General features: G+C 50.2%; 3 protein-coding genes across 8 annotated transcripts in view; 1 reads left to right on the top strand and 2 right to left on the bottom strand.

The window, feature by feature from the left end:
- AUP1 (AUP1 lipid droplet regulating VLDL assembly factor) lies at positions 1–3095 on the bottom strand. 3 transcript variants are annotated; one of them, XM_010379262.2, is made up of 12 exons: positions 2915–3088; positions 2697–2834; positions 2467–2617; positions 2092–2276; positions 1758–1830; positions 1589–1662; positions 1276–1342; positions 1072–1174; positions 816–935; positions 592–707; positions 285–403; positions 1–187 (listed from the first exon to the last, which is right to left on the bottom strand). In XM_010379262.2, exons 1-12 carry the CDS (start codon positions 2962–2964, stop codon positions 151–153), a joined length of 1233 nt encoding a protein of 410 aa, XP_010377564.1. In that variant the 5' UTR covers positions 2965–3088; the 3' UTR covers positions 1–150. The 3 variants fall into 3 exon arrangements, with proteins under 3 accessions (XP_010377564.1, XP_010377563.1, XP_030776642.1); XM_010379261.1 differs by having other exon boundaries at positions 2467–2834; positions 2915–3095; XM_030920782.1 differs by lacking the exon at positions 2697–2834 and having other exon boundaries at positions 2915–3018.
- On the top strand, positions 2740–6655 carry HTRA2 (HtrA serine peptidase 2). Of its 2 annotated transcripts, XM_010379259.2 has the most exons (8): positions 2740–3844; positions 3949–4153; positions 4243–4437; positions 4673–4705; positions 4931–5036; positions 5190–5259; positions 5953–6048; positions 6154–6655. In XM_010379259.2, exons 1-8 carry the CDS (start codon positions 3339–3341, stop codon positions 6317–6319), a joined length of 1377 nt encoding a protein of 458 aa, XP_010377561.2. In that variant the 5' UTR covers positions 2740–3338; the 3' UTR covers positions 6320–6655. The 2 variants fall into 2 exon arrangements, with proteins under 2 accessions (XP_010377561.2, XP_010377562.2); XM_010379260.2 differs by having other exon boundaries at positions 3177–3844; positions 4673–5036; positions 6154–6653.
- LOXL3 (lysyl oxidase like 3) overlaps positions 6458–25514 on the bottom strand; it is a 22073-nt gene continuing 3016 nt past the window's right edge. For 2 of the 3 annotated variants that reach the window (XM_010379263.2, XM_030920776.1), the window contains 12 exons: positions 24124–24287; positions 23309–23523; positions 10051–10270; positions 9638–9818; positions 9343–9497; positions 8933–9100; positions 8637–8799; positions 7867–8110; positions 7653–7768; positions 7437–7573; positions 7219–7330; positions 6458–7016 (listed from right to left, as the gene is read on the bottom strand). In XM_010379263.2, the coding sequence (XP_010377565.2) occupies positions 6943–7016; positions 7219–7330; positions 7437–7573; positions 7653–7768; positions 7867–8110; positions 8637–8799; positions 8933–9100; positions 9343–9497; positions 9638–9818; positions 10051–10270; positions 23309–23523; positions 24124–24287 (1949 nt within the window). In that variant the 3' untranslated portion in view covers positions 6458–6942. Of the gene's footprint in view, positions 7017–7218; positions 7331–7436; positions 7574–7652; positions 7769–7866; positions 8111–8636; positions 8800–8932; positions 9101–9342; positions 9498–9637; positions 9819–10050; positions 10271–23308; positions 23524–24123; positions 24288–25514 lie in introns of those variants that run through there. The other variant, XM_030920777.1, reaches the window with a different exon arrangement.

Genomic DNA, 25514 nt, shown 5'->3' on the forward strand with positions numbered 1-25514 from the left:
CCTTGAATGAAAACCATGAATTTAATGTGATATTGGGGGAGCCTCATCCTTCCCTTTTTACCACCCACCCATCCAGCCTGTTGTGAGTTGGGTGAGGGCTGCCCCCAGTCTCCGTCCTGCGGCTCTGGGTGCTATCCTGTTCCTTTGAGCTCAGTCAGCCTCCTGGGCTTGTCTCTCTGTGAATCTCCTGTGGGACATAGGGAGAAACATTATTCAGGCTTTGCCATAGTAGCTCCATAATTCCATTCTCTCCCAACCTATTCATTGCCCTCTAACCCCCTCACCTTCTTGCGTATTCATATAGTGCTTGCTTGCGCTCCTGCAGGCTCTCCTGCCGGGCCCAGGAAGACTTGGCAAATGTTAGGGCTGTTGGCTGAGGGGTCACCGGGCCAGAGCTGGGGAACTGAGGTGATCACAATGTCAGAGGGCTTGCGGAGTCATCATCATTAAACACGCATCGAATGCCAACTTCGCAAGAGAGGCACTATGCTAGGGTCTCAGGATCAAAAAAGAAAGGTCAGGGATAAGGGAGTATGTAGCCTGCCCCCAACTCACTGCAAGACTTGGATCTGACCATTTCCTGGGTCTCACCTTGGGGGCAGAGGCTGTGGGTAGGGACTGAGTTCCCTTGGTGATGTCTTCAGGCATGAAAGCTACGGCTCCCTCAAGCAGATTAGTGATAGTCAAGTCTACACAGCCAGTCTTGGCTGAGGAGAAAAGAGAAGGGAGTCCACTCCTTGCTCACTTTCTTCCTTCACAACCCACTTTTCCTCCCTGTGCCCAATCTCCCGGCGTGGGGCCACCCTTTCCCATACCCAGGTCTCTCTGGATGACACCCAATGGCACATGGGGCAAAACTTCCTTAACTCTCTGAGCCAGAGTTGCCAGTTGCACATCAGGAGAAGGACCAGGGGAGGGAGGGAAAGAAGACTGGGCTGTAGAAAAAGAAAAAAAAAGAAATTCTGGTAAGCAGAGAACTAGGAGAGGCTAACTAGCACAGGAATAGGGGAGGAATCACAGTAGGGTGAAAAACAAAAAACTCCAAAGCTGTAATGTATAGAGACCACATACCTGACTGGGGGCGCAATCTGGGGTGTCTTTGTCGCTTCATGTGTTCTGCTTTGTCAGCTGGAGTGAGCCGTGTCCCTGTCTGGCCCAATTCCTTGGCCACCAGCTAGGGAGAATTGGAAGACTGGAAGTGTCAAGATCTCAAGCTTTCCTCCCTCTCCTCCTAAGCAGGGACCCCACCTCCACCCTGCCTGTGCACCCGACCACCTGTTGTACACGGAGTGCAAACTCCTCATTCGCTTCCCCTAGTTGGCGATGAACAGGACGAAGCCACCTGCAAAAAAACAATCCAGGGCTATGTTGTGGGCACCCAGGGTAGAGGCTGTCACCATTCCCCGCTTTGGTACCTCTTTGCATGGTGAGGGTGGGAAAATAGTAAATACTGTAAATACTTTGTGTTGCTTCTGTGGTAGAACTCTGATATAAAGATCTACAAATGGACAGGGCAGAGGCCACTAATTCCTTGACCTTGAGGTGAGCCTCTCCCCAGCGACCAAAATGTGAGGGCAGTTAATAATACCTTACTTGATACACCGTGAAAGGGACGAAAAGTGACCACAGCAGTTCTGAGACCCAGGAGGCGTCTGACACCGTCTGAGGGGAGGGCATGAAGTGAGGCCTAAGCCAGGGCCAGGGATGGGAAACTTCCCCTCCAAGCCCCAGAGATTCCTTGTTCAACACACACTCACCACAGAGACCAGGGGTCTCTGAACTTGCAGGGTAAGAGGCTGTACCACATCTTGGATAGAAAATGGCCAGGAACTACAAGAGGAAGGAGAAAGTAGGATGGGAATCCAGCCAGGCTAGTCAGCAGATCATAGGTGCCTTAAAACAGGCAACTGTCAAACTCTACAAGCACATAATTGAAAAAAGAAGGCATTCAGGAGAAAGAAGTAAAAGTGGACAGAAAGGAAATTAACTAGAGATGTTGGGGGCTAAGGGCCGAAGAAGGTTGTAAAAACTCAAGGGCCCACAAGCTTGACCACCTACCCAGTTGGCACCCGATACCTGTGCTAAACCCACCTGAAGCGCAGGAGCCCCTCCCGGCCATTGGTGGCCTCTTCCTCAGGGAATAGCAGCAGAGGAGTGGGGGGAAGCCTCGTGGAAGCACAGAATCTCTTGAGTGACTCCACCAACTCCCCCCGCCCATCCATCTCCATGAAGCCCCGAGACCAGCACACAAAGCTGGGGGGACTATTAAGTAGAGGCTGGGAACCAGAAGAGAAAGCAAGAAGAAAAAAATTGAGGAAAATGAAAAAAACTGACATGTGGGGTAGAGGATCGGGGTTAGGGGTAAGGCTCAGTATCCTCCATGGGGAACGCGAGTGGGGACAGGGGGGCCTTCAGCTGGGACCCAGGGAACCGCCCCGTGGCGCTCTCGGCCTCGTTCTCACTCACGGTGCTACAGGTGGTGAGCAAATTGACTATGTTGTGGTCGAAAGGTGTCACGTGGTTGGAAATGAGGACCCTGACACTGTGATCCCGGAGTCCGGAGTCCTCCTGCCGGGCCACGAGCCCCAGCACCGCACACATGGTCCGCACTACGAACCTGGGGACACAGGCGGTGGTGACTGTGTGGCCTCGGGCCAGGCCCTGCTTTGACACTCCCCGAACGCCCGCGTCGGAACCTGCGAAGGACGCTGTCCGGCAGCGCGCAGCTGACCAGGAAGACGTGAATCCCGAGAAAGAGGCGCAGGACGAGGAGGCAGAACCCGACCGGCGCGTAGAGCAGCAGCGCGAGCAGCAGGAAGCAGTCACCCGGGAGCCTGGGGGCGAGAGGCGAAGTGGTCGGGCGCCGAAGGCCGAGAGGACGCAGGGATAGGTCTCTTCCCGCCGGGTCTCTTACCGGTGCGAGTCAAAGAGCCGCTCCGGCCCCGGCCCTGAGGGAAGCTCCATAACTGCTGCTTCAGGAGCGCCTGGTCGTCGCCGCCGCCATCTTCGCGCCCGGCCGCAGGGGCTCCTGGGAAGGCGGAGTCTTTGGGCATCCGCCCGGGGTGACAGGACCCGAAGTCTTGAGGCGCGCCGGAAGGGCTAGCGGTCCCAGCATACCCTGCGGCCCCTTGGGCCGTCTCACAACTCGCGTCCCACGGAGACCACAATTCCCGGCATTCGCGGGACGGGGAGGAGTCGGCCTCCCGGAATCCTGGTTCCGACGTGCACTTCTGGAGGACTTCAGGTACCGGCGTGCCCCGCGTCCTACTGTCCGTCTGCTCGCGTCCTGGGTGCCGCCTCTGAGTAGGGCGGGCGAGGAGGCAGCCAAGGCGGAGCTGATGGCTGCGCCGAGGGCGGGGCGGGTTGCAGGCTGGAGCCTTCGGGCATGGCGGGCTTTGGGGGGCATTCGCTGGGGGAGGAGACCCCGGTTGACCCCTGACCTCCGGGCCCTGCTGACGTCAGGAACTTCTGACCCCCGGGCCCGAGTGACTTATGGGACCCCCAGTCTCTGGGCCCGGTTGTATGTTGGGGTCACTGAACCCCGAGCATGTCTGACGTCTGGGACCCCGGGTCCCCGGGCACAACTGACTGCGGTGACCCCAGATACCAGGACCCGGGAGGCCTCAGAGAACTCTGGAACCCGTTCGCGCGCTTGGCTGGCTGTGGCACTGGGCGCTGGGGGGGCAGTGCTGTTGTTGTTGTGGGGCGGGGGTCGGGGTCCTCCGGCCGTCCTCGCCGCCGTCCCTGGCCCGCCGCCCGCTTCTCCCCGGAGTCAGTACAACTTCATCGCAGATGTGGTGGAGAAGACAGCACCTGCCGTGGTCTATATCGAGATCCTGGACCGGTAATGGTGGGGGTAGACCGGGAGGCACTGAAGCCACGGGCCGGAGGGCGGGCGGGTAGGAGGGGACAGAGCCTCCTCTTATCCGTGCTTTCCCTCCATTCCAGGCACCCTTTCTTGGGCCGTGAAGTCCCTATCTCGAACGGCTCAGGATTCGTGGTGGCTGCCGATGGGCTCATTGTCACCAACGCCCATGTGGTGGCTGATCGGCGCAGAGTCCGTGTGAGACTGCTTAGCGGTGACACGTATGAGGCCGTGGTCACAGCTGTGGATCCCGTGGCAGACATCGCAACGCTGAGGATTCAGACTAAGGTGGGGGCTGGGGTAGGCCAGGTCTGGTTGGAGCTGCTTGTTTGCTCGCATCTCCAGATGACAGGTCTCTTATACCCATTCTCCCTTAGGAGCCTCTCCCCACGCTACCTCTGGGACGCTCAGCTGATGTCCGGCAAGGGGAGTTTGTTGTTGCCATGGGAAGTCCCTTTGCACTGCAGAACACGATCACATCCGGCATTGTTAGCTCTGCTCAGCGTCCAGCCAGAGACCTGGGACTCCCCCAAACCAATGTGGAATACATTCAGACAGATGCAGCTATTGATGTACGTCCTGATAGGAGAGAAATGACACATGATGGGGGAGTGGGGAGAGGCTGTGTGGTACAAGCACCAACTGATATATGGTAGATGAGCCTATATACAGAGCTTAGGCTGCAAAAATGTGGCCACTCATTCATGGGCTGAGAAAGAAGAGAATTTGAAGAAAGTACCTACATCCTGGTATGCCCCCAGACTTAGAATCCTCACATCTCTTTCATGTTTTCTCCTTGTCCTGCAGTTTGGGAACTCTGGAGGTCCCCTGGTTAACCTGGTGAGTGAGACATCCTTCCTTCCAAGAATCCCAGCCCCAGGTCAGTGTGGGAAGGGTAGGTTTTCCTTAATTCAAGGATGTTTGGTCAAGTTTCTGAGCAGTTCTTTGTTGGCTATCTCTCAACATCCAACCGGATCTCCCCAACACTTGCTGCAACTTTTGTTCGAGTGCCCCCATCCCCTACTATTTGTTTGGGCTAGGGAACGGGGGGATGTATCCCTGCAGGATGGAGAGGTGATTGGAGTGAACACCATGAAGGTCACAGCTGGAATCTCCTTTGCCATCCCTTCTGATCGCCTTCGAGAGTTTCTGCATCGTGGGGAAAAGAAGAGTGAGCCTGGCTTATGGGGAAATAGGTTTCTTTAAAGTGGTGGAAATAGGGGAGGGGCATTCATTGGGACTTCCTAGAGGGTGGTCTATTGGGAGAAGATGGCAGGGAAGGAAGGATGTAGCTGGGTGGGGCTTATTTGTCCCTCTGTCACAGATTCCTCCTCTGGAATCAGTGGGTCCCAGCGGCGCTACATTGGGGTGATGATGCTGACCCTGAGTCCCAGGTATGAGCTTTAGGGATAGTGACATGTAATGTGACCAGTGTAATCAGAGGTGGGCACCTCTATTGAGCTTTGTTCTCATTTCTGTCTTTATCTAAAATGAACTGTGTCACACTTGAAATAATCACAAGACCTGTCTCCCTTCATTATCTTGACTTTCTTATCCCACTCTACTTTGTATACCTGTCACCAGACTGATTTCATCCTGTTACTGCTTTGATTTCAAGCCTTCAATCCATTAACTTGGCATTTAAGGGCCATTTTCCATCTGTCCATAAATCAACTTTCTAGACCTGGCTGTAATACTTTCCTATATGAATACTCAGCCAACCTGATTTCCTACTCCCATGTTTTTTATTTATGCTGTTCTTGTTTTATATGGTTAATATCGGACCCATCCTTTTAGGCTCAGCTTAAGTTTTTTCCCCTTAAAGCTTCTTTTAGTATTCTAGAATGACATTAGTGCTATTGATTTAACACTGTTTGTCATTTGGTGCCCTCATGTGGTGTACATCTTTTATGTACATGTTACATTTTATTGCTAGAAGACAGAAAGTGAGTTGCTGTTGTATTTTGTAGTACCTAGCGCATGTCCTGTCCATATATTTGCCAATGTGTTGACGAGAGACTTGAGGTGGAACTCAGGATGGGGAGAATGCCTGGGTTTGGCTAATAGGGTGATCTGTGTACTTTCAGCATCCTTGCTGAACTACAGCTTCGAGAACCAAGCTTTCCCGATGTTCAGCATGGTGTACTCATCCATAAAGTCATCCTGGGCTCCCCTGCACACCGGTGAGGGAGAGGCTGCAGTGTGATATGGGGATGGGCGAGGTGTGCATGTGTCCTTGAACTAGGCTTTGTACTCCTTCTTTTCTCTCTGTCCATTTTTCTCTGTAGGGCTGGTCTGCGGCCTGGTGATGTGATTTTGGCCATTGGGGGGCAGATGGTACAAAATGCTGAAGATGTTTATGAAGCTGTTCGAACCCAATCCCAGCTGGCAGTGCAGATCCGGCGGGGACGAGAAACACTGACCTTATATGTGACCCCTGAGGTCACAGAATGAATAGATCACCAAGAGTATGAGGCTCCTGCTCTCATTTCCTCCTTGCCTTCCTGGCTGAGGCTCTGAGGGCGCCGGGACAGAGGGTTAAATGAACCAGTGGGGGCAGGTCCCTCCAACCACCAGCACTGATTCCGGGGCTCTAAAGAATCACAGAAACACTTTTTATATAAAATAAAATTATACCTAGCAACATATTATAGTCAAAAATGAGGTGGGAGGGCTGGATCTTTTCCCCCACCAAAAGGCTAGAGGTAAAGCTGTATCCCCCTAAGGTTAGGGGAGATACTGGAGCTGACCATCCTGACCTCCTATTAAAGAAAATGAGCTGCTGCCATCTTTTGTTGTGGGCAGTTAGTCAAGTGCTGCTCTTTGTGGTGTGGTGGGCTCTGCTCTGTTCTGCTCGGTGCTGGGCCTGGGAGCAAAGATTCCCATGCTTGGCTACAGGTACTGACAGCTGGCCTCTGAAGGAGGGCGAGAACTTCTGCTTGACAGTTCCACATCCATAGTGCATGGTCTGATGAGTGCGGTTGCTGACATGGGTTTCTTGGTAAGCTCCTGAGGTAATGGCAGCCTCAGACCCCTGCCATTAGGGGCCAGTGGTGGTTTGCAGAGGGCAATGGCACTTAGATAATCTGGTTGCTGGTCTGGCCAGGGTAGCGTTCAAACCTCCTGTTGGCCTCTTCACTGAAGGCATCACCTGCAGAGTGGACAGGCAATTTGGGAGGCGCCCTGCACAGAGGGAGGGAGACAGACCCACTGTGGAGAAGGATGGGTACAAGTGGAGGGACTGAGAGCTCCAGAGGAGGGTGGGAAGATGCAGAAACAAGTTACAGAAAAGAGAATGAACGTCTTTCCCTCCCATCCCCTAATCTTCCTGGGTTGCTCTTCCCATCAAATACCAATGTGGCAGTTGTGCACCCAGATTCGATGTCCATCATATTTGCAGTTACATTTCATTGCATTGTTGGTAAAGTCACTCTCTGCTACTTCAAAATTTGGGTTGATGACAACCTGTGAGTGAGAAAAAGGCCACTTAACCCAGCAACAATCCTCAAACTCAAAGGTGTCTTTAACGCTCCCCCCAGTCACCCATCTGGAAGCCCCAGACTCCAGGTACCTGGAGAATGTAGTTTCCTGGCTTCACATCCGTGATATCAATCCACTGACAGTCAATGTCATGCCGGTAGAGATCCCAGCAACCCACGGTGATGCCTTGCTCTCCAAAGTTGGCACACTCATATCTCTTGGAGACATCTGGAGGGATTGGCATATGTCAGTGTAAGGAGAGGCTGTGCGATGGATACCATGTGGTCCACTTCAGGCCCCAACTCACCCTCCTGACACTCAGTGTCTTCGAGACAGAAACTAGCTTTGTGGCCCTCAGCCACCTTGGTGCCATTTGGGGTGAGGATATCATAGTGAGTGAAGATGTCCATGCTGTGGTAATGCCTGTGGGGAGAAGGGAACTTCTGTTTTTTTCTCTGCCCCCAGAAGGTTTGCCCCATCCCCGTGGCCTTGCCTTTCTACTTGACTCCCTACCCTCTCACCCATGGCACTCGTGCCACACCCAGGAGTGGCGCCCAGCCTTGGGCCTGAAGTCAGCTCGTCCCAGGTTGTGGATCTGGGAGGAGAATCGGAGTAGACGCCGGTGACCATAGGGCCAGTTGGCTGAGCGGGCTGAGCTGGCCAGGCAGTTCTCTTCCGCAGCACAGTACAACATATGCAGGGGCCGGTCTTCGATATAGGCGGTTTCCTGCACCAATGCTGAGTGCAGCAGCAGATCTGATGCAGCTGCACCGATAAAGGAAGAGGGTGTTAGAAGTCACTGCTGACTTCACAGAGAGCGGTGCTTCCATCCCTCCCTAGTGTGTGAGACTGTTTTTTTTGGTTGTGGTGGTGGTGGTGGTTTTTTTTTTTTTTAAGACAGAGTCTCACTCTGTCGTCCAGGATGGAGTGCAGTGGCGTGACCTTGGCTCACTGCAACCTCTGCCGCCCGGGTTCAAGTGATTCGCCTGCCTCAGCCTCCCAAGTAGCTGGGATTACAGGCGCCTGCCACCGCACCTGGCTAATTTTTGTAGTTTTAGTAGAGACAGGGTTTCACCATCTTGGCCAGGCTGGTCTTGAACTCCTGACCTCGTGATCCATCCGCCTTGGCTTCCTAAAGTGCTGGGATTACAGGTGTAAGCCACCACGCCTGCCTGGTGAAACTGGTTCTTTTATGGGGAATGAGTGCCCCTCCAGATTACAGCCCCCGTTCCTTGCAAAGGGGGCCCAGACCCTCCCTTCCCTGGCATGCATCACTCCCTCCTTCACTCACTCTCAGAACAGATGACTCCAGCAGTGAAGCGGGTCCCTGTCCTCTTGCAGGTAATGTGGGTGCCATGATGGGCACACTGATCCAGGGTCAGCTCAGTCCCTGTGCAGCGCACTCCACTCATCACCACCTCTGTTATATTCCCAGAGTCCCAGTACCAGGTCTCCTGGGGATATATGCAGATGTTTCTGTAAGGCCCAGGATCCAGCATCTTGGGCCAAGGGACTCATTCCTCAGCCCTCTGCCCAAAACACAGGCTTTGAGACAACAGCCTCGGCTCCCCTCTCCTTCCCACTCACCTGCAGGCCGTGGTTGGCGTAGCCCAGACCCAGTTGCCTACAGGCCACCATGGCCTCCAGGGTCCCCCAGTCATCCCCACAGATGAGGCCCCAGCGAAGGGTCCCAGGTCCCCCTATTTGCACCTCGACTCGCCCCTCATGTTGGCTGCGGCCCCCACTGAGTCGGATCTGTAGTGACACAGAATGGAAGCGCTGGAGGAAGCTTTAAGGTGAGGTAGTGAGAGTCTGTAACATAGATGTAGCTGAAGCATGACTTAGAGGCACATAATGGGCTAGCAAGTGATGGGTCAGGTGGGAGCTGCAGGATGGCAGGGGCCAGTCCATGGGCTGGGGGCCATTGGACTGTAGATTGGAGGCCAGGCCTGGATAGGATGAAAGAGACCTCAACCAAGGTGGAGAGGATGACTGACCCTGGTTTCCGCCCCAGTGTAAGGTAGGTTGCACCGGACCCCGGCATCCTGGCTATGCGAACAATCCTCAGCTGTGATATTCTTGTGGGGACACTTCCAGAGGGAGAGCTCCTGTCCAGAGCAGCGAACTTCACTCAGATGGATAGCACCCATGCCTAGGACCAGATGGCAAAGATCAGGAAGTTGTAACTAAGCATATATTGTCTGCCCAGGGGACACCTAACCTTCCGAAGGAACGTGCCCCCCAGGAGCATGTACCTCCTTCCCTCTCCCTCCCACCTCCATGCCGCCTCACCCTGCCCCATGCGAGCACCACTCAGAGCTTCTCGAGCACTCCCGAAGCCCAGCTCCCGACACACCACGCTGGCTGCATGCAGGTCCCACTTGCGGTCACAGACTGTGCCCCATGTGCTGGCCTTCAGGACTTCTACCCGGCCCTCTCCAGGGTGGGCGCCGCCCTTTAGACGGACACGGGCCTACAGAACAGAGAAGTGCCCAACAGAGGCAAATGGCAACATCTGCACGGAGAGGGCACCTAGGAGATGAGTGAGACTTTGGTGGGAGGGAGTGGGTGGTATCAGGTCTGTGGCCCACCCCCTGGAAGGCTCCTCTCTGTCCTCAAAGGTCAGGGCTGTGCTTAATCAGGGGTTGCCAGGCTAGGGGTTCTCCACCTGGGGTGGGAAAGGTTATAGTCACTGTCTCACACACCTCCCCCTGAGGCTTCGACTGTTGTTGCTTCTTCTGGCCACTGGACGCTGCGTAGAGAGGGCCTGGCACACAGCTCACCACCGCAGGGCCCCCCCCAGGGCACCTGGCGGTGTCATTGGCACGATAGAACTCCAGGGAACAGAGGGAGAGGTGGGCCTCCGTGCCCACGCACGCCACCCCATGCAGACCAAAGGAGTGTTGCTGCCGCTGGGCCAGCAGCCTGGGGGGACAGGAGTGAGGTGCAGTAGGGTAAAACAATGCTCCTGCCTCTTGGCCCCACAACCATCCTCCCACTTCAAGCCTCCACCATGCCCCCCACCCTTTTGTGACCATTTATCTCCTGTTCTTCCCCCTTCTGTTTCCCTCTGGAGATACATGGGGATTGCTGCGTTTCCAGGCTGAAGGAGCCTCAACTACCTAGACAGGAGGGCCCTTGGGGACCTCCTGCAGTAGAACAACCCTAAGGGAAGGATGGCTAGTCTCGACTTGCCTGGAAGAAACTGTTCCAAGTGGTTTCAGGCTGCTGGCCCTAAAGGAGGCTGAGGCTAAGGCCTCAGGGAAGGGGAAACCAGGACTTTCCAGCTGGAAGAAATGGCCAGGAGGGAGTGGCTGACACAGGAAGCCTGAAAAGCCAGGGCGAGCAAGTCCTTCTGTGATGCTGAGACTGGAATAACTGAGTAAGTCAGGATGCAAAGGACTAAGGAAGTCTCCCATCTACATGGCTCCGCAGAGGCCAGAGACTCTGCAGGACAGATTAGGAGGGGCAGGTGCAGCAAGAACAGACCAGCAGGTAGACGCAGGAAGAACTGGGACTGGCATATGCAAGAATGAAGATGTATAAATGCAGGACAGGTCAAAGTCTGAGGGAATAAAGGACCAGAGAAAGGAAGTGGATGTGAACAACAAAATGGCAGAGACATCCCAGGACCTGTGCTGTGTAAGTCTTTAAAAAGGCAGTCCATGCTTCTGCAATTTCAACATAACAGTGTCCCAAAGCCATCTGAATAGGATAATGGGGCTGAACTATAGATGCTAAAGCTTGGAAATGCTGCGGAGATGTTTGAGAGAATGGGGGAACTTGTTTATTGATACCAATAGAATGAGAGGCTGCAGTGAGGCATGTGCCTGAGTGAAGTACACTCTGCCCAAAACAGTTGGGTCAAGCCTGCAGAAAAAGGGAAGAAGATGAGGTCTGGTGTCAGTGGAATGGGTCTGTGAGGCTGATGTGGTCATGCATTATTGCAGTAATGTGCCCTATCACCTGATGTCAGAGGAAGGATGGAATATGATGACTTGAAGCCATTGGCTAGGAAGAGACAGAAGGAGGAAAAGTTTATACACAAAACAGACAAAAGAAGCCTGGAGACTTTACAGAACACCTCTGGAAGCTCAGGATAAATGGATCCTGAAGATCTAGAGATCAGGCAGTCTCCCAGAGTCCTGTTTGGCTGAAAGTAAAAAAGAGCCCATCACAGGAAAAAGACATCTATCTTCTAAACATCCTCATCCCCGTTGTCTACAATGAACAAAATAAAAATGGCAGTGTGTACTTTAATGTGGGGGGTCAGGGAAGGCTAGAGTGTGGCCATGTTGGGCAAAGGTGACCCTAAGCTAGAAGGGCACTACAAGAACATCCCCAAATTTCTGAGATTCTTTGAAACCACCAGAGAAGCTGGGGAATGAGGGCTATGAGGGGACCACTGGGTGAGACTAGAACTTGTTGAGAACAGGAGAGGAGAAAGGGATGAATTATCAATACTTCAGTCCCTGTTGAAGTTATCAGGGAGACTTTTAATGTGCAAACTGCCTTTTGAAGACAAGTTAGATGTAATCACAGGGGTTGGAAGCTTCCCACTTCGAGTTCTAAAGGAGCCCAGGAGGAAGATTAGGGAAATGGGAGCCTAATTGTGGAAAATGAGCCAGAGAGGCAGGGGCTGTCAATCTGTCCGCATTCCTGGTAAAGGTTCCAAAGGGGACCCTGAGTTTCACTCCATCTTGAGTAAGCTGGTAGCACTTATTTTCAACAACTAATCAAATAAAGCATTTGATTTGGGAACACTGATCCTTTAGGCAAATGTAACCTCTTACAGGAGAGGCAAGTATGGCGTCTGAAAGAGAAAAGCACCAGGTTGTCTCCTGGAATTCACCAGGGGAAGATAAGTAAGCATGTAGAACGAGGTAGTCAGTGAGTGAAAAAACCAACAAATCCTGGGATGAGCATCATTCCTGAGACCAAGGTAAGGACCAGTCTTGCGTAACACTTTGGTTAAAGCCCTGGAAGGTGATTTCTAAGAGCTGCTGCTGCTCCTCTTCTTGGTCAGCTCTTTCAGCCACACAGGCCTCCTGGACCCCCTCCCTCCCTGGGCACAGCCGGGTAACTCCGTGCTCCCTCTCCTTTCCACCCAACCTGAATTTTATTTACCTCTTAGTCGGCCCCCTGCCCACTCGGGGTTTGGGTTTGACTTTAAGCTTGGTGATTGGTCTGCAAAAAGGAGAAGGAAGTTGGTAGAGGTAGTGGTTACATATGTGGCACAGGAAAGGTAGAGGGTTATTTTTCTGTTTCTGGGAAAGACCCTTTGTGGGCAGCATGGGGACAGGAAAAGTGAAGGACGGCCAGATTTTCCGCATCCACCGTCTGCCGAATACCACTAAACTGCATTTCAGAACTCATGCTGCTCTCTGGATTCAGCAACAGTAATGGGAAATCTAGCGATGTCAATCCAGGTGGCAGAGTTGGGAGGAGGAGGAAGGAAGAAGAAAGGTGGAGAGGGGAGAGAAGTGAAGTGATGGAGGGGGCAGGAAGGAGGAGGAATGAAGGTGGCTGAGGTTGGAGTCCAAGCTATTTGGGGGACATGTAAAGATGGCAGGCTTCTTAGCCGCTCCTACATTACTTCCTCCTTGTGTTCCCTAAGATCAAAGCTTGCCCAACCCCATGCCTGCTCCCTTCACCTCCCCACAGGAATAGCCATTTTCCTCACATGCCTAATCCATCAGTTTGGGTTCTGGGATGGATATGGATAGGCTGCCATCCATCCATCCATCCACCTCCTGGGGCCACAGGGTGAGCAGGAGGTCCCAGGGCTCTTGCCCCATTACCTTCCAAGGGACTTGGGGCATCGGGTTGAGACCTTGGCCGCTCGCTTCCTCAACTTTCTGTGAGGATAAGACAATAGTAGTCAGGGTCAGTGCAGAACCAAGTGGAAAAGGCTGGTGCAACTAGGACCAGGGGCAAGATTTCTCTTCTAGCAGTCAGAAGGCTTCCTGGTGGCACGACATTGTAACAGCAGACAAGACACTCCTGAGACCCGAGTTTGCTTGCTTTCTTTTTTTTTTTTGTATTTTTAGTAGAGATGGGGTTTCACTATCTTGGCCAGGCTAGTCTCAAACTCCTGACCTTGTGATCCATCCATCTTGGCCTCCGGAAGTGCTGGGATTACAGGCGTGAGTCACTGTGCCTGGCCGAGACCCGAGGTTTCATGGTTGCTTGGCCTCATCAGCACATGACCAGGTGGGTGAGCAGAAATGAAGGCCGTGGACTCAGGACAGTGTCCCCATGCCACCACCCTCAGAAATTAGCTAGGGCAGATGGCAAGTAAGGACTCCTGGGTCCAGATGTTAGTGCTAAACCTCAGTGGAGGCCTAAGGGGAGCATTGTTAGGATTGTTAGGATTGCTAGACTGACCAGGCTAGGAGGGAGAACTAGCCTGAGTCAGGCCTAGGGAGGCTACTGTGTCTTTTTTTCCTGGATGCTGTCTTTGAGAAAGAATTCTGGCATTGTCCAGGCCTGAGGCTGCTGGACCAGGACCAAGAACCAAGGCTGAATATCCAAGGGCGTTAACTTGGTTTGACTGGGGAACACAGGCCAGGCTCCTCACAATGACACCACCCTTCCTGCTGAAGTTCCAATCCCATATGCTATGGTCATTCACAAACTGAGCTCATCTCCCTAACTTCCAGGGAAATAAATCATTTTTCCTTTTTTTTTTTTTTTTTGTTTTTGAGACAGGGTCACTCTGTCACCCAGGTTGCAGTGCCATGGTGCAACCATGGCTTACTGCAGCCTTGACCTCCTGGGCTCAAGTGATTCTCCCACCTTAGCCTTCTGAATAGCTGGGACCACAGGCATGCACCATCATGACTGGCTAATATTTTTGATTATCATTTTTTTTTCTTGTAGAAGCAGGGTCTCACTATGTTGTCCAGGCTGATCTCATCTCAAACTTCTGAGCCCAAGCTATCCTCCTGCCTCGGCCCCCCAAATTGCTTGGATAACAGGCATGAGCCACTGAGCCCAGCCTTAGTTGTCCTTTCTTTGAACATGTTCCTGCTCTGCTGTTTCTCTTGAGGAGTCATATTTCAACACAGTACAGCTGGCCTTCCATATCCATGGGCTCTGCATCTGTGGATTCAACTTGCATCTGTAATGAACACGTACCAACTTTTCTTCTTGTCATTATTCCCTAAGCAATAAAATATAACAACTACTTATGTAGCATTTACATTATGTTAGGTATTATAAGTAATCTAGAGATGATTTAAAGCATACAGAGGATGTGCATAGGTTATATGTAAATACTACAGCATTTTATATCAGGGACTTGAGCATCTTTGAATTGTGGTATCCTTGGGAGGTTCTGGAACCAATCCCCCATGGGTACGGAGGGATGACTGTTTAATGTGTGAAGACACCTTGGGATTTAAATATATGTATATATTTTAAACCAGTCAGAAGCTGTTTGATATTTCCTGCCTCAGCTTCTTCGTGAGGATGTACTTAATTGGTCTCTTTGTCAAAGTGTCCAAAATGTTGGACATTCTTGGCAAAGAATATACAACTTTCAGGTCCCTTTACTGAGACATTACTAGTAGTTAGACTCCTTCATCTTATAAATATGGTGTGAAATTTTTTCTTCAAATATATTTTTCTTAAACATGTCTAAAATGTCCAAAATGAAATACACTTGGCCTCTTCACCAATCAACCTGGAGAGATCACCTTGATCTCCAGAGTAGTACTCAAACATTTTGGTATTGTCTAGAAATTTAGAAGTACCTCTTCTCTAAATTATTTAAGGAGATTATCTATATGTAATCTTATTTCATATTTATATAAAAGTTTAGACCCTTTTATCTTATAAATATTTTATATATAAAATTATATATAAGTTATGTTAAGGACTCTGTCTTATTGAGGACCAGTGCTGTTATTTGTCTTGATTTAAATTTCTTCATTCACAGATGTGTTTGTTTCCACCTACCATTTGTTCATTCCTTCAACCATCAAACATAAAAACCTATGTATAGGCCAGGGGCAGCGACTTATGCCTGTAATCCCAGCACTTTGGGAGGCTGAGACAGGAGGACTGCTTGAGCCCAGAAGTTTGAGACCAGTCTGGGCAACATAGTGAGACCTCGTCTCTACAAAAAATTTAAAAATTAGCCAGGTGTGGTGGCTCGAGCCTTTAGTTCCAGCTACTCAGGAGGCTGAGATGGGAGGATTGCTTGAGCCCAGGAAGTCGAGGTTGCAGTGAGCCATGATGGTGCCATTGCACTCCGGCCTGGTCAACACAGAGAGACTATATCTCAAAAACAAAGAATCAAACAAACAGAAAAAAACCCAAAACAAAAACCTGTCTATATTTGCATATCCTCTTCTCATTCCTTTCAACTATCTTTCTTCTCTAAGTCTACTGTCCCTAAATGTTTCTAAATTCCATCTCTTACAATTTCTGTGTCCTGCATACAATTTATTTTTCTCTACTGAATCCTTTTAAACATTCAAATCACTCCTACACACACACAGACACATATACACACACACACATACACACCCTCTACTCATCTCTCCTCCCCTTCACAGTAACATTTTTCAGGAGCTGTCCATACTTACCATCTTTATATCTTCTCTTCGCATCTTTTTTTTTTTTTTTTTTTTTTTTTAAGACAAAGTCTCGATCTGTCACTTAGGCTGGAGTGTAGTGGTGCAATCTCGGCTTACTGCAACCTCCGCCTCCTGGGCTGAGAAATTCTCCTGCCTTAGGCCTCCCAGGTACCTGGAATTACAGGCATGCACCACCACATCCAACTAATTTTTGTATTTTTAGTAGAGATGGAGTTTCACCATGTTGGCCAGGGTGGTCTCAAACTCCTGACCTTAGGTGATTCACCTGCCTCGGCCTCCCAAAGTGCTGGGATTACAGGTGTGAGCCACCACGCCCAGCCTCCTCTCACTCATTCTTTAACCCACTTCCTCTGGTTTTCCCTACCTATCACTCTGCAAACTTCTATTTTGTTAAATCCAGCAGACATTTTTCAGTCTTTATCTTACTGACCTCTTTGCAGTATCTGACTGTCCTCTCTTTCCTTGGCTGCTATAACACTACAATATCCTGGTTTTATTTCTAATTCTGCTTATTATTATTATTAAAATATTTTTAATTTCCGGAGTGGCGCCCCAGGGAGCAGGGCTGACTCCTAGGCAGTGTGCCCAGAGCCGCCTATTCCTAATTCTGGTTGCTCTTTCTTGGTCTTCTCTGCAGGCTCCTCCCCTATCTGGTCATTAAAATTTGTGGAGCTCTTATCTTAGGCATTCTGTTCTCACTTCATATAGGGCCCTCTATATGGTCTAATTCACACCATAATCTAATACACACAATATAAAGTGTATTCATAATCTTATCTATTTCATTGTCTTCTTGATGTTTCTAGGTTGAGATCTGAAAGTAATCTAAAATGTAATGTAGGTCCCCCCACCAAAAAAAAGAAGGGCCGGGCGCGGTGGCTCAAGCCTGGAATCCCAGCACTTTGGGAGGCCGAGACGGGTGGATCACGAGGTCAGGAGATCGAGACCATCCTGGCTAACATGGTGAAACCCCGTCTCTACTAAAAATACAAAAAACTAGCCGGGCGAGGTGGCGGGCGCCTGTAGTCCCAGCTACTTCGGAGGCTGAGGCAGGAGAATGGTGTAAACCCAGGAGGCGGAGCTTGCAGTGAGCTGAGGTCCGGCCACTGCACTCCAGCCCGGGCGACAGAGCAAGACTCCGTCTCAAAAAAAAAAAAAAAAAAAAGAAGAAGAAAGATAATTATCTCAGCAAAATCCACTCCAGAAACCTAGGGGTAATCCTGACTTCTCCCTTTCTTGGATCCCAAAGTCAATCAATAACCAAGTCCTGTCAATTTTACTTCCTAAATCTCTCTAATCCATATATCTTGTTCCTCTCCCGACCATTCTCAGAAATAGAGTCAAAGGCCGGGCGTGGTGGCTCACAGCTGTAATCCCAGCACTTTGGGAGGCCAGGACAGGCAGATCACTTGAGGTCAGGAGTTCAAGACCAGCCTGGGCAACATGGAGAAACCCCATCTTTACTAAAAATACAAAACAAAAACAAAAACAAAAACAAAAACAAATTAGCCGGGCACGTGGTGCGTGCCTGTAACCCCAGCTACTTGAGAGGCTGAGGCAGGAGAACTGCTTGAACCCGGGAGGCGGAGGTTGCAGTGAGCCAAGATTGCACCACTACCCTCCAGCCTGGGTGACAAAGCAAGGCTCTGTCTGAAAAGAAAAGAAAAAGAAATAGATTCAAAATGATCCTTTGGGGTCACAAACCTGATCATGCCATCTCACAGCCCTCCCCATTAAAACACTTCAATGGGCTGGGCGCGGTGGCTCAGGCCTGTAATCCCAGCACTTTGGGAGGCCGAGACGGGCGGATCACGAGGTCAGGAGATCAAGACCATCCTGGCTAACACGGTGAAACCCCGTTTCTATTAAAAATACAAAAAACTAGCCGGGAGTGGCCGCGGGTGCCTGTAGTCGCAGCTACTCCAGAGGCTGAGGCAGAAGAATGGCGTGAATCTGGGAGGTGGAGCTTGCAGTGAGCCGAGATCAAGCCACTGCACTCCAGCCTGGGTGACAGAGAGACTCTGTCTCAAAAAACAAACAAAGAAACAAACAAAAAACACTTCAATGGCCGGGAGCGGTGGCTCAAGCCGGTAATTCCGGCACTTTGGGAGGCCAAGGTAGGCTAATCAACTGAGGTGAGGAGTTCAAGACTAGCCTGGCCAACATGGTGAAACCTCGTCTCTACTAAAAATACAAAAATTAGCTGGGCGTGGTGGTGGGCACCTGTAGTCCTAGCCACTCGGGAGGCTGATGCAGAAGAATCACTTGAACCTGGGGAGGCGGAGGTTGCAGTGAGCAGAGACTGTGCCACTGTACTCCAGCTTGGGCAACAGAGCCAGACTCCCTCTCAAAACAAAAAAACAAAAGAAACCCAAACATCAATGGCTTCCCAATCCTTTTATTATAAGGACCTGAATCCTTATGATGGCCTATAAGGTCTTCTATGATGTGCAGCCTAATAACCTCTCTTGTCATTTATTCACCTTTGTATTCTCAGCACCTTGCACAGTACTTGGCAAATAGGAGTTCAATAAACATCTGTCAAGCTGAAATGAACTAGAAGAGTGACTTCTTAAATAGCACTGAAGCTCTTAGAGCCTCAATTTCATTACCTGTAAAAGAGCAGTAAATAGTTCAATTATCTGTACATTCTTTTCTTATTCTAAAGTACTACAACTTTTACATGTTCTAGGGTAGAACTACCAAAACAAATTGAAAAATGTTTAATACATCAGGTTTTGATTTTCTCATTCCCTAAATCTTACTTCCTCTAAAAGCTAGCAGATCCATCTTTTTTCCCCCTAGGGAGGGGAGAGTTGTTCACAACTATCTTGCCTATCTTTCATAATTGTATCACCTGCGAGAATGCTCCCTCTGCTGGGCCTGACCTGTGAAGGATCTAGATCATAGCCCCATCACAGAATCTCCCAGGGCTCCCCCAATCTCTTTCCTCAAGAAAAATGGCCTCTGTGCTTTAGTGTATCTCTTTCCTCAGCCTTTATATCCCAGACTTAGTATGAGATTCCAATATGTCCAACAAATATTCCTGATCTCTAAAAATTATTTCAGCTTTGCATACCTGGGGACAATTCCTGCGTCTCAAACTTTCCAAAGACGGCCCATCTCTAAAGCTAGTTCATATTAACCTGAAGCCCAGAGATGGCTGCTGGTACCATCCTTCTCTCAGGCAGTGTCGGAATCATTTTAGGTGTCTCTTCTCCCATTCTCTATGTTCTGTCAGTCATCCTACATCTATTCATTTTCCTCCATCTTTGTTGTTACCCTCCTGATAAGCTTCAATTTTAGAACAAACTCCTGACTGGTTTTACTGCATTGAGACCCTCCACTCCTCATCCACTACTATCAGGCAAACTTTCAAAAACACTGGCTTTATTCTTGTCCCATACAAATACTTTTATTTGTAATTCTTCCATAAGGCAAAGGCCAAGCTCTCCAATTTGGCACCTAAAGCATTCCATTTTCTGGCCTCCCTTTATCTAGATCTTCCACTATTTCTCAGTATAAACCTACTCTTGCTAACTTACTATCTTCCAAATACAAGCCATTCATTATCATCTCTGTTGGGGACAACAGTGACTTCCCTGTTGCTAAATCCAGCATTTGTTTCTCAGTCCTCATGTTTTTAGGTCTGGGCAGCACTGACTCAGCTGGTCTCTCTCTCCTCTTTGAAGCACTTTACTTGGCTCCCAGGCCACTACACTCCCCTGGTTTTCTTCCTACCTCACCTCACTGTTTGCATTTCATCTTATCTTCTGACTTTTAAATATTTAGTCTCCCCAAGGTTCAGTCTCTGGGCCTCTTTCTCTGTCTTTTAAATTTACATTCACTTCCTTGGTATGTTGTCCAGTTTCAGGACTTTATATGTTTTACTCAACTGAACTCCAGAGTCCTATATTAAATTGCCTAACTTAGCCTCACCACTTCAATGTCTTAAAGAATCTTAAATTTAACAGGTCTAAAACCAAGTTCCTACCCTCCACCCCCAAGCCCATCTCCCAAAAAAACATGCTCCATCCACTATTTTGCTTGTCAGGTGAGGCCAATTCCATACTTAGCTGAGGTCAAAAACCTGGAGAGCCTTAACTCCTCTCTCTCACATCACACCTATCTATAAAACTTGATCATTTTTCACCACTTTCACTGGTCATCATCACCTTTCACTTTCTTTACGTGGGTTTCAGAAGACGATAACCCCATAACTAGCCACCTGACTTCTTGCTTCTACTGCATCCCTTACAGTCTATTCCTAATAAAGCAGTGAAAGTAGTACTGAAAAAAAATGAAAGCCCAATGTCATAACCCTGCTCCAAACCCTCCAGTGGTTCCTTATCTCCCACAGAACAAAAGCCAGCCTCTCCCAGATGGCCCACAGGATCTGGCTCCCCATTCTTTTCTGATCACCACCTACACTGCATGTCCTACCATTTTCCTCTTTTTCACTCAGCTCCAGCCAGTGGCCTCCAGGAGGACAAGAATGCCTTATCTCATCACCCACTACACACACACACACACACACACACACACGCACACCCCAGAATATTTTCATTTTTGATACCTCTTCCTGGAAATGTTTATCTAGAGGTCTGCATAGCTTGTGCCCTCACCTCCTTTAAATCTTTTCTCAAGTGATGCCTTCTCCAAGAGGCCTTCCTTGACCACTTATTTATTTACTTACTTTATTTATTTTATTTTTATTTGAGACAGAGTTTCGCTGTTGTTGCCCAGGCTGGTGTGTAATGGTGCGATCTCAGCTCACTGCAACCTCCGCCTCCCGGGTTCAAGCGATTCTCCTGCCTCAGCCTCCCGAGTAGCTGGGATTACAGTCATGTGCCACCATACCCGGCTAATTTTGTATTTTTAGTAGAGACGGGGTTTCTCCATGTTGGTCAGGCTGGTCTCGAACTCCGACCTCAGGTGATCCACCTGCCTCAGCCTCCCAAAGTGCTGGGATTACAGGTGTGAGCCAAAGCGCCCGGCCTTAGTTAATTTATTTTTTGAGACAGTGTCTTGCTCTGCTACCCAGGCTGCAGTGTAGTGGCATAATCACGGCTCACTGCAGCCTTGACTTCCTGGGCTCAAGCAATCTTCCCGCCTCAGCCTCTCAAGTAGCTAGAACCACAGGTACGCACCACCATGTTCAGCTAATTTTATTTTTAAAAAATTATCTGTAGAGACAGGGTCTCACTATGTTGCCCAGGCTGGTCTCGAATTCCTGGGCTCAAATAATCCTTCCACCTTGGCCTCCCAAAGTGCTGGGATTACAGGCATGAGCCATGGCTAGCGTCTACAACAGTACCTGGCACACAGTAAGATCTCAGTAAATAAATATTGGGTGAATGGATCTCTACACCTTTGTTCATGCTATCCTCTTCACTGGAAATGTCTATTTAAATTCTATGCATCTTTCAGAACATGGGGTTTAAATTAGGGAAGGTAAGCAGCACAGAGAAGGAAATGCAGCCCCAAGATGGATGAAAGTAAAGAGGCACAGCACATGTTTGTTTTAAAGTGGTTTGAGTGTCCAAGCCAGATAAAGTACTGAAAATCCTCAGTACTGAAAGACATTTCAGATGAGCCTCAGAGCCAAGTCAAAGAAAGTGTGAGCAGGTATAGAAAAGACTGGAGACTGGATAATATCCTGACTTTCAAAAGAAAAAAAAAAGGAGAAAAAGGATTCCTCAATTCCTCAATCTACACATAAGTAATATTCTAGAATAAATTATTAAATAGAAGTTTGTGAGCATTTAGGAAAAAATAAGGTGATTCTTAGAGACCTAAAAGGATTTCAGTAAAAATAGGCTCAAACTACTATGATTTTCTTTTTTGACAGGGTTACTAAATTGGAAGGCTGGAGAATGACTGTGAACATAGCATTTCTGGATTTTTTATCAAAGACTAACAAAATCTCCCATGATTTCATTACAGATAAGAAATATATAGATAGATCAGGTGAAATGTGGGTTATGTCATTGAAGTGTTCTGTTTCTTCCCATTTGGTGGAAGGAACATATTTTACAGCTGATGATTAGAAGCTTGATGAAAATCTGCAGGAACATTTGCAAGAAGAGTTAGACTTTGGTTTAAAACATTTTCACAACAACTTTTAGCCATTTGGATGAAGCCAGAAGGCAAAGCTGCCATGTCTGTTCAGCAGAGGAGGCTGAGAGGGATAACAGATGGAAAGTCACATCAGGACTCAAGATAATCTCATGGGATCATCATGGCTTTTTTATGGCTTCTAAATTATGTATCAAAACAAATGTAATAGGGTAAACGTCACCTATACCTGGGTTGGAAAAGGCTGCTCTATCAGTAGGAAGCATAGGGAAGACCTGAACTGGTTTTAGGTGATGACAAGTTCAGTATAAGCAGTGGGAAGCTGCCGCAGTAGGAAGACAGTGTAATTCGAGCATGCTTCAGTCGGGGTTGAGGATTTCTACAGTGGCTGGCCGCATCAGACCCCATCTGAAGTAGTGTGCCCGCGGAAAGCTATCCGGACATCAAGAGGTCTTTCAGCAATACTGATCTAGGGAACCACTGAAGAAAGGGAGGATTTTTGACTTGCAAAGTAGATTACCGAGAGAGCGTGTAAAGATTTCCAAATAAATATCTGGCTGTCAATGGCAGTTTCTCAAAAAGATCAAAGTAGATGCTCCAGGGAAGGGAGACGCTAAGCACAGACAGTTCCCAGGGTGATGCGTTTCCCTGGAAGCCGGACTGGACCCCAGGGCTCCAATGCAGGTGGAGGGGTTGGGTGGGCCTCGCCAAAAGAGATTCTGGGAAACTCCAGGACTTCCAGGAGTCCCGAGGGCTCGAGCGCTCACACACGCGCCCGGGGACGGCCCAGGCAGAGAGGGGGCGCCGTGTCTCCTGGCGCCCTTCGGCCACCGTGCGCCGCCGTCCCTGGGTCCCCAGACCCTGGGCTCCCAGCCCGCGCGGGACACACCCAGGCGCCGCCTCCCAGGGGCTGCCGCGTCCTTGCTGAACTCGGAACTCGCTGGCCGGCGGCGCCAGCGTTGGAATCGCCCCAGGGCCTGGGAGTGGCCTCGCGAGGCTGGCGCGCGCCCGGGGCCAAGGAATCCGCCTACCCACCCAGGCGTTGACCACGAGAGAGCGGGACCCTCACTGGTCCCCATTTCAGGTACTCCCTTGGGGCACCTTTCGTGGTCCCACAAGATTTCCCAACTCTCCAGCTTTGCACCGGCCTCCATATTTTCCCGCACGTCTCGACCCCCGGGTCCTCTGTGCCCCGGACCTGCTCAGATGTCTCCCAAGGCTATTCATCAGGGAGCACCCCAATCCCGGCCCGCTCCGCCCGGTGCCCGCGGCCCCTCACCTGTAGAAGGCCGCGTTGACCCTCTTTTCGCTGGGGAAGCCCAGCATCCCGCAGACCACGTGGCTGTTGTGGGCGCTCCAGCCTTTGTCGCACACTTGTGACCAGCCGTCAGGAAGCCTGACTTCCACTAGCCCCTCCGTCACGGGCAGGGGTCGTCTGCCCCACCCAACGGCGGGTCGAATTCGCACCTCCTCCACTTGCAGGTGATGCTCTACCTGGGGGCGGGGCCACAAGCAGGGAAAGAATCCCAGTGGCACCTTTCCTGTGCCCTGCCACTCTTAAGGAACCCTGCTTGGTGCGCCTGCTGTAAACCCAGTGGCCAGATGGGCCCGAAGGGGCACTGAGAGAGCGGCCACAATGGCCGCAGTCCGCGGTGTGGACTCTCTTGCAGTCAGCAGCGCAGGGGATATGCTTGCTCCCAGAGAGGATTCAGGGCACTAGGAAGGAGCACCTCCCTGTGCCTGGAGCAGGAGGGCGCACTTCAGAGAGGAAATGGCTTTGAAGGATGAAAAAGTCAGAAGGAAGATGTCTCAGGAAAGCAGGAACCTTTGAGGAGAAGGAGAGCACCAGGTGTCCCGGGGTGACTAGGGATGAAGCTGGAGAGGCTCATGCCAGGTGTAGCCCCTTGAATGCGAATGCTAAAAATCCTGTTGGATTTTACAGCATCTGGGAGCTCTATCATTTGCTTTTCCAAGCCTCCCACCAATCCAAATGATCCCCCAGTGGTAACTACTTTCTAATGTCTCCCGTAACCACCCCACAGTCCTCTTGGCTATCCTGGGTGGTATATGTGTGTATGTCTAGGAACTGCAGACCTCAATGACATTGGAGTCTGAGAAGCCAGGGAGGCGCTGGTCCTTGCAGATGACCCCAGCATCCTCATCGTGCGTACAGTCACTGTTCCCCCAGCCCCGGGAGGCACACTCAGTCACACTCTGCTCGGTCCCACTGCAGCTCAGGTTGTCCAGCCAGATGCGGCCTGTGGAAGGGGAGATGAAGGGACAGAGAAGCTTGGGGAGGGAGGATGGGGGAGTAATGGGGATGCTGGAAAGAGTGAGTGCTGATGCCTCCCACTTGGCCATGATGATCCCATCTTTCTGGTATGATAAGGGGTGGAGAAGGGACAGGGGACCCTGGCAGGGAATAGGAAGGGGGCATAAGATTGAGGGAAATTTGGTGTGATCTGGGGATATTCAAGAACCTGATAGGGTGAATAAAAAACCAAGAATCAACCCTGATGTTCTGATTAGTCTCTACCCATTCAATGATAGCTACAATTAATCAGGTACCTACTGTGTGCCAGGTGTTCTGCCACGGTGTGCACATATGTGATCGTTCTTACAGCTGCCAGAACACCGTTTTATATAAAGAAACTGGAGTTTAGAGAAGCTAAGTAACTTGCTTAAGACCACACAGCCAATACATGAGGGCTTAGGAGTTTGACCTATCTGTGAGGCTTGGACATCCAAGATCCTTTCATCACATCCTTGCATTCTCTTGTGTGCCTGCCCTGTCTGTGCTGTCCTTGTTCTTCTCTCTGTCTGAAACCTGATTTTTTTTTTTTTTTTTTGAGACAGAGTCTCGCTCTGTCGCAGGGGCTGGAGTGCAGTGGCCGGATCTCAGTTCACTGCAAGCTCCACCTTCCGGGTTTACGCCGTTCTCCTGCCTCAGCCTCGCTAGTAGCTGGGACTACACGTGCCCACCACCTCGCCTGGCTAGTTTTTTGTATTTTTTAGTAGAGACGGGGTTTCACCGTGTCAGCCAGGATGGTCTCGATCTCCTGACCTCGTGATCCGCCCATCTCGGCCTCCCAAAGTGCTGGGATTACAGGCTTGAGCCACCAAAGTGCTGGGATTACAGGCTTGAGCCACCAAAGTGCTGGGATTACAGGCTTGAGCCACCAAAGTGCTGGGATTACAGGCTTGAGCCACCGCGCCCGGCTCTGATTTTGTTTTTTAAACGAAGTCTTGTCCTGTCGCCTAGGCTGAAGTGCAGTGGCATGATCTCGGCTCACTGCAACCTCCGTCTCCCAGGTTCAAGCAATTCTCCTGCCTTAGCCTCCCAAGTAGCTGGGACTATAAGCGCATGTCACCATGCCTGGCTAATTTTTATATTTTTAGTACAGACAGGGTTTCACCATGTTGGCCAGGCTGGTCTCGAAGTCCTGACCTCAGGTGATCCACCTGCCTGAGCCTCCCAAAGTGCT

This window comes from Rhinopithecus roxellana, chromosome 17, assembly GCF_007565055.1.
Source record: "Rhinopithecus roxellana isolate Shanxi Qingling chromosome 17, ASM756505v1, whole genome shotgun sequence".
Taxonomy (NCBI): Eukaryota; Metazoa; Chordata; class Mammalia; order Primates; family Cercopithecidae; genus Rhinopithecus; species Rhinopithecus roxellana.

Bases quoted from the DNA above. Each gene is read 5' to 3' on its own strand.
- AUP1 (XM_010379261.1), bottom strand. From the start codon at position 3,053: ATGCCCAAAGACTCCGCCTTCCCAGGAGCCCCTGCGGCCGGGCGCGAA. The intron at 1,343-1,588 runs GTATTATTAACT...GTTTTTTTGCAG, and splicing joins TTCACGGTGTATCAAGTAAG to GTGGCTTCGTCCTGTTCATC. The intron at 708-815 runs GTATGGGAAAGG...TTTTCTCCTCAG, and splicing joins TGTCATCCAGAGAGACCTGG to CCAAGACTGGCTGTGTAGAC.
- HTRA2 (XM_010379260.2), top strand. From the start codon at position 3,339: ATGGCTGCGCCGAGGGCGGGGCGGGTTGCAGGCTGGAGCCTTCGGGCA. The intron at 3,845-3,948 runs GTAATGGTGGGG...CCTCCATTCCAG, and splicing joins TATATCGAGATCCTGGACCG to GCACCCTTTCTTGGGCCGTG. The intron at 4,438-4,672 runs GTACGTCCTGAT...CTTGTCCTGCAG, and splicing joins AGACAGATGCAGCTATTGAT to TTTGGGAACTCTGGAGGTCC.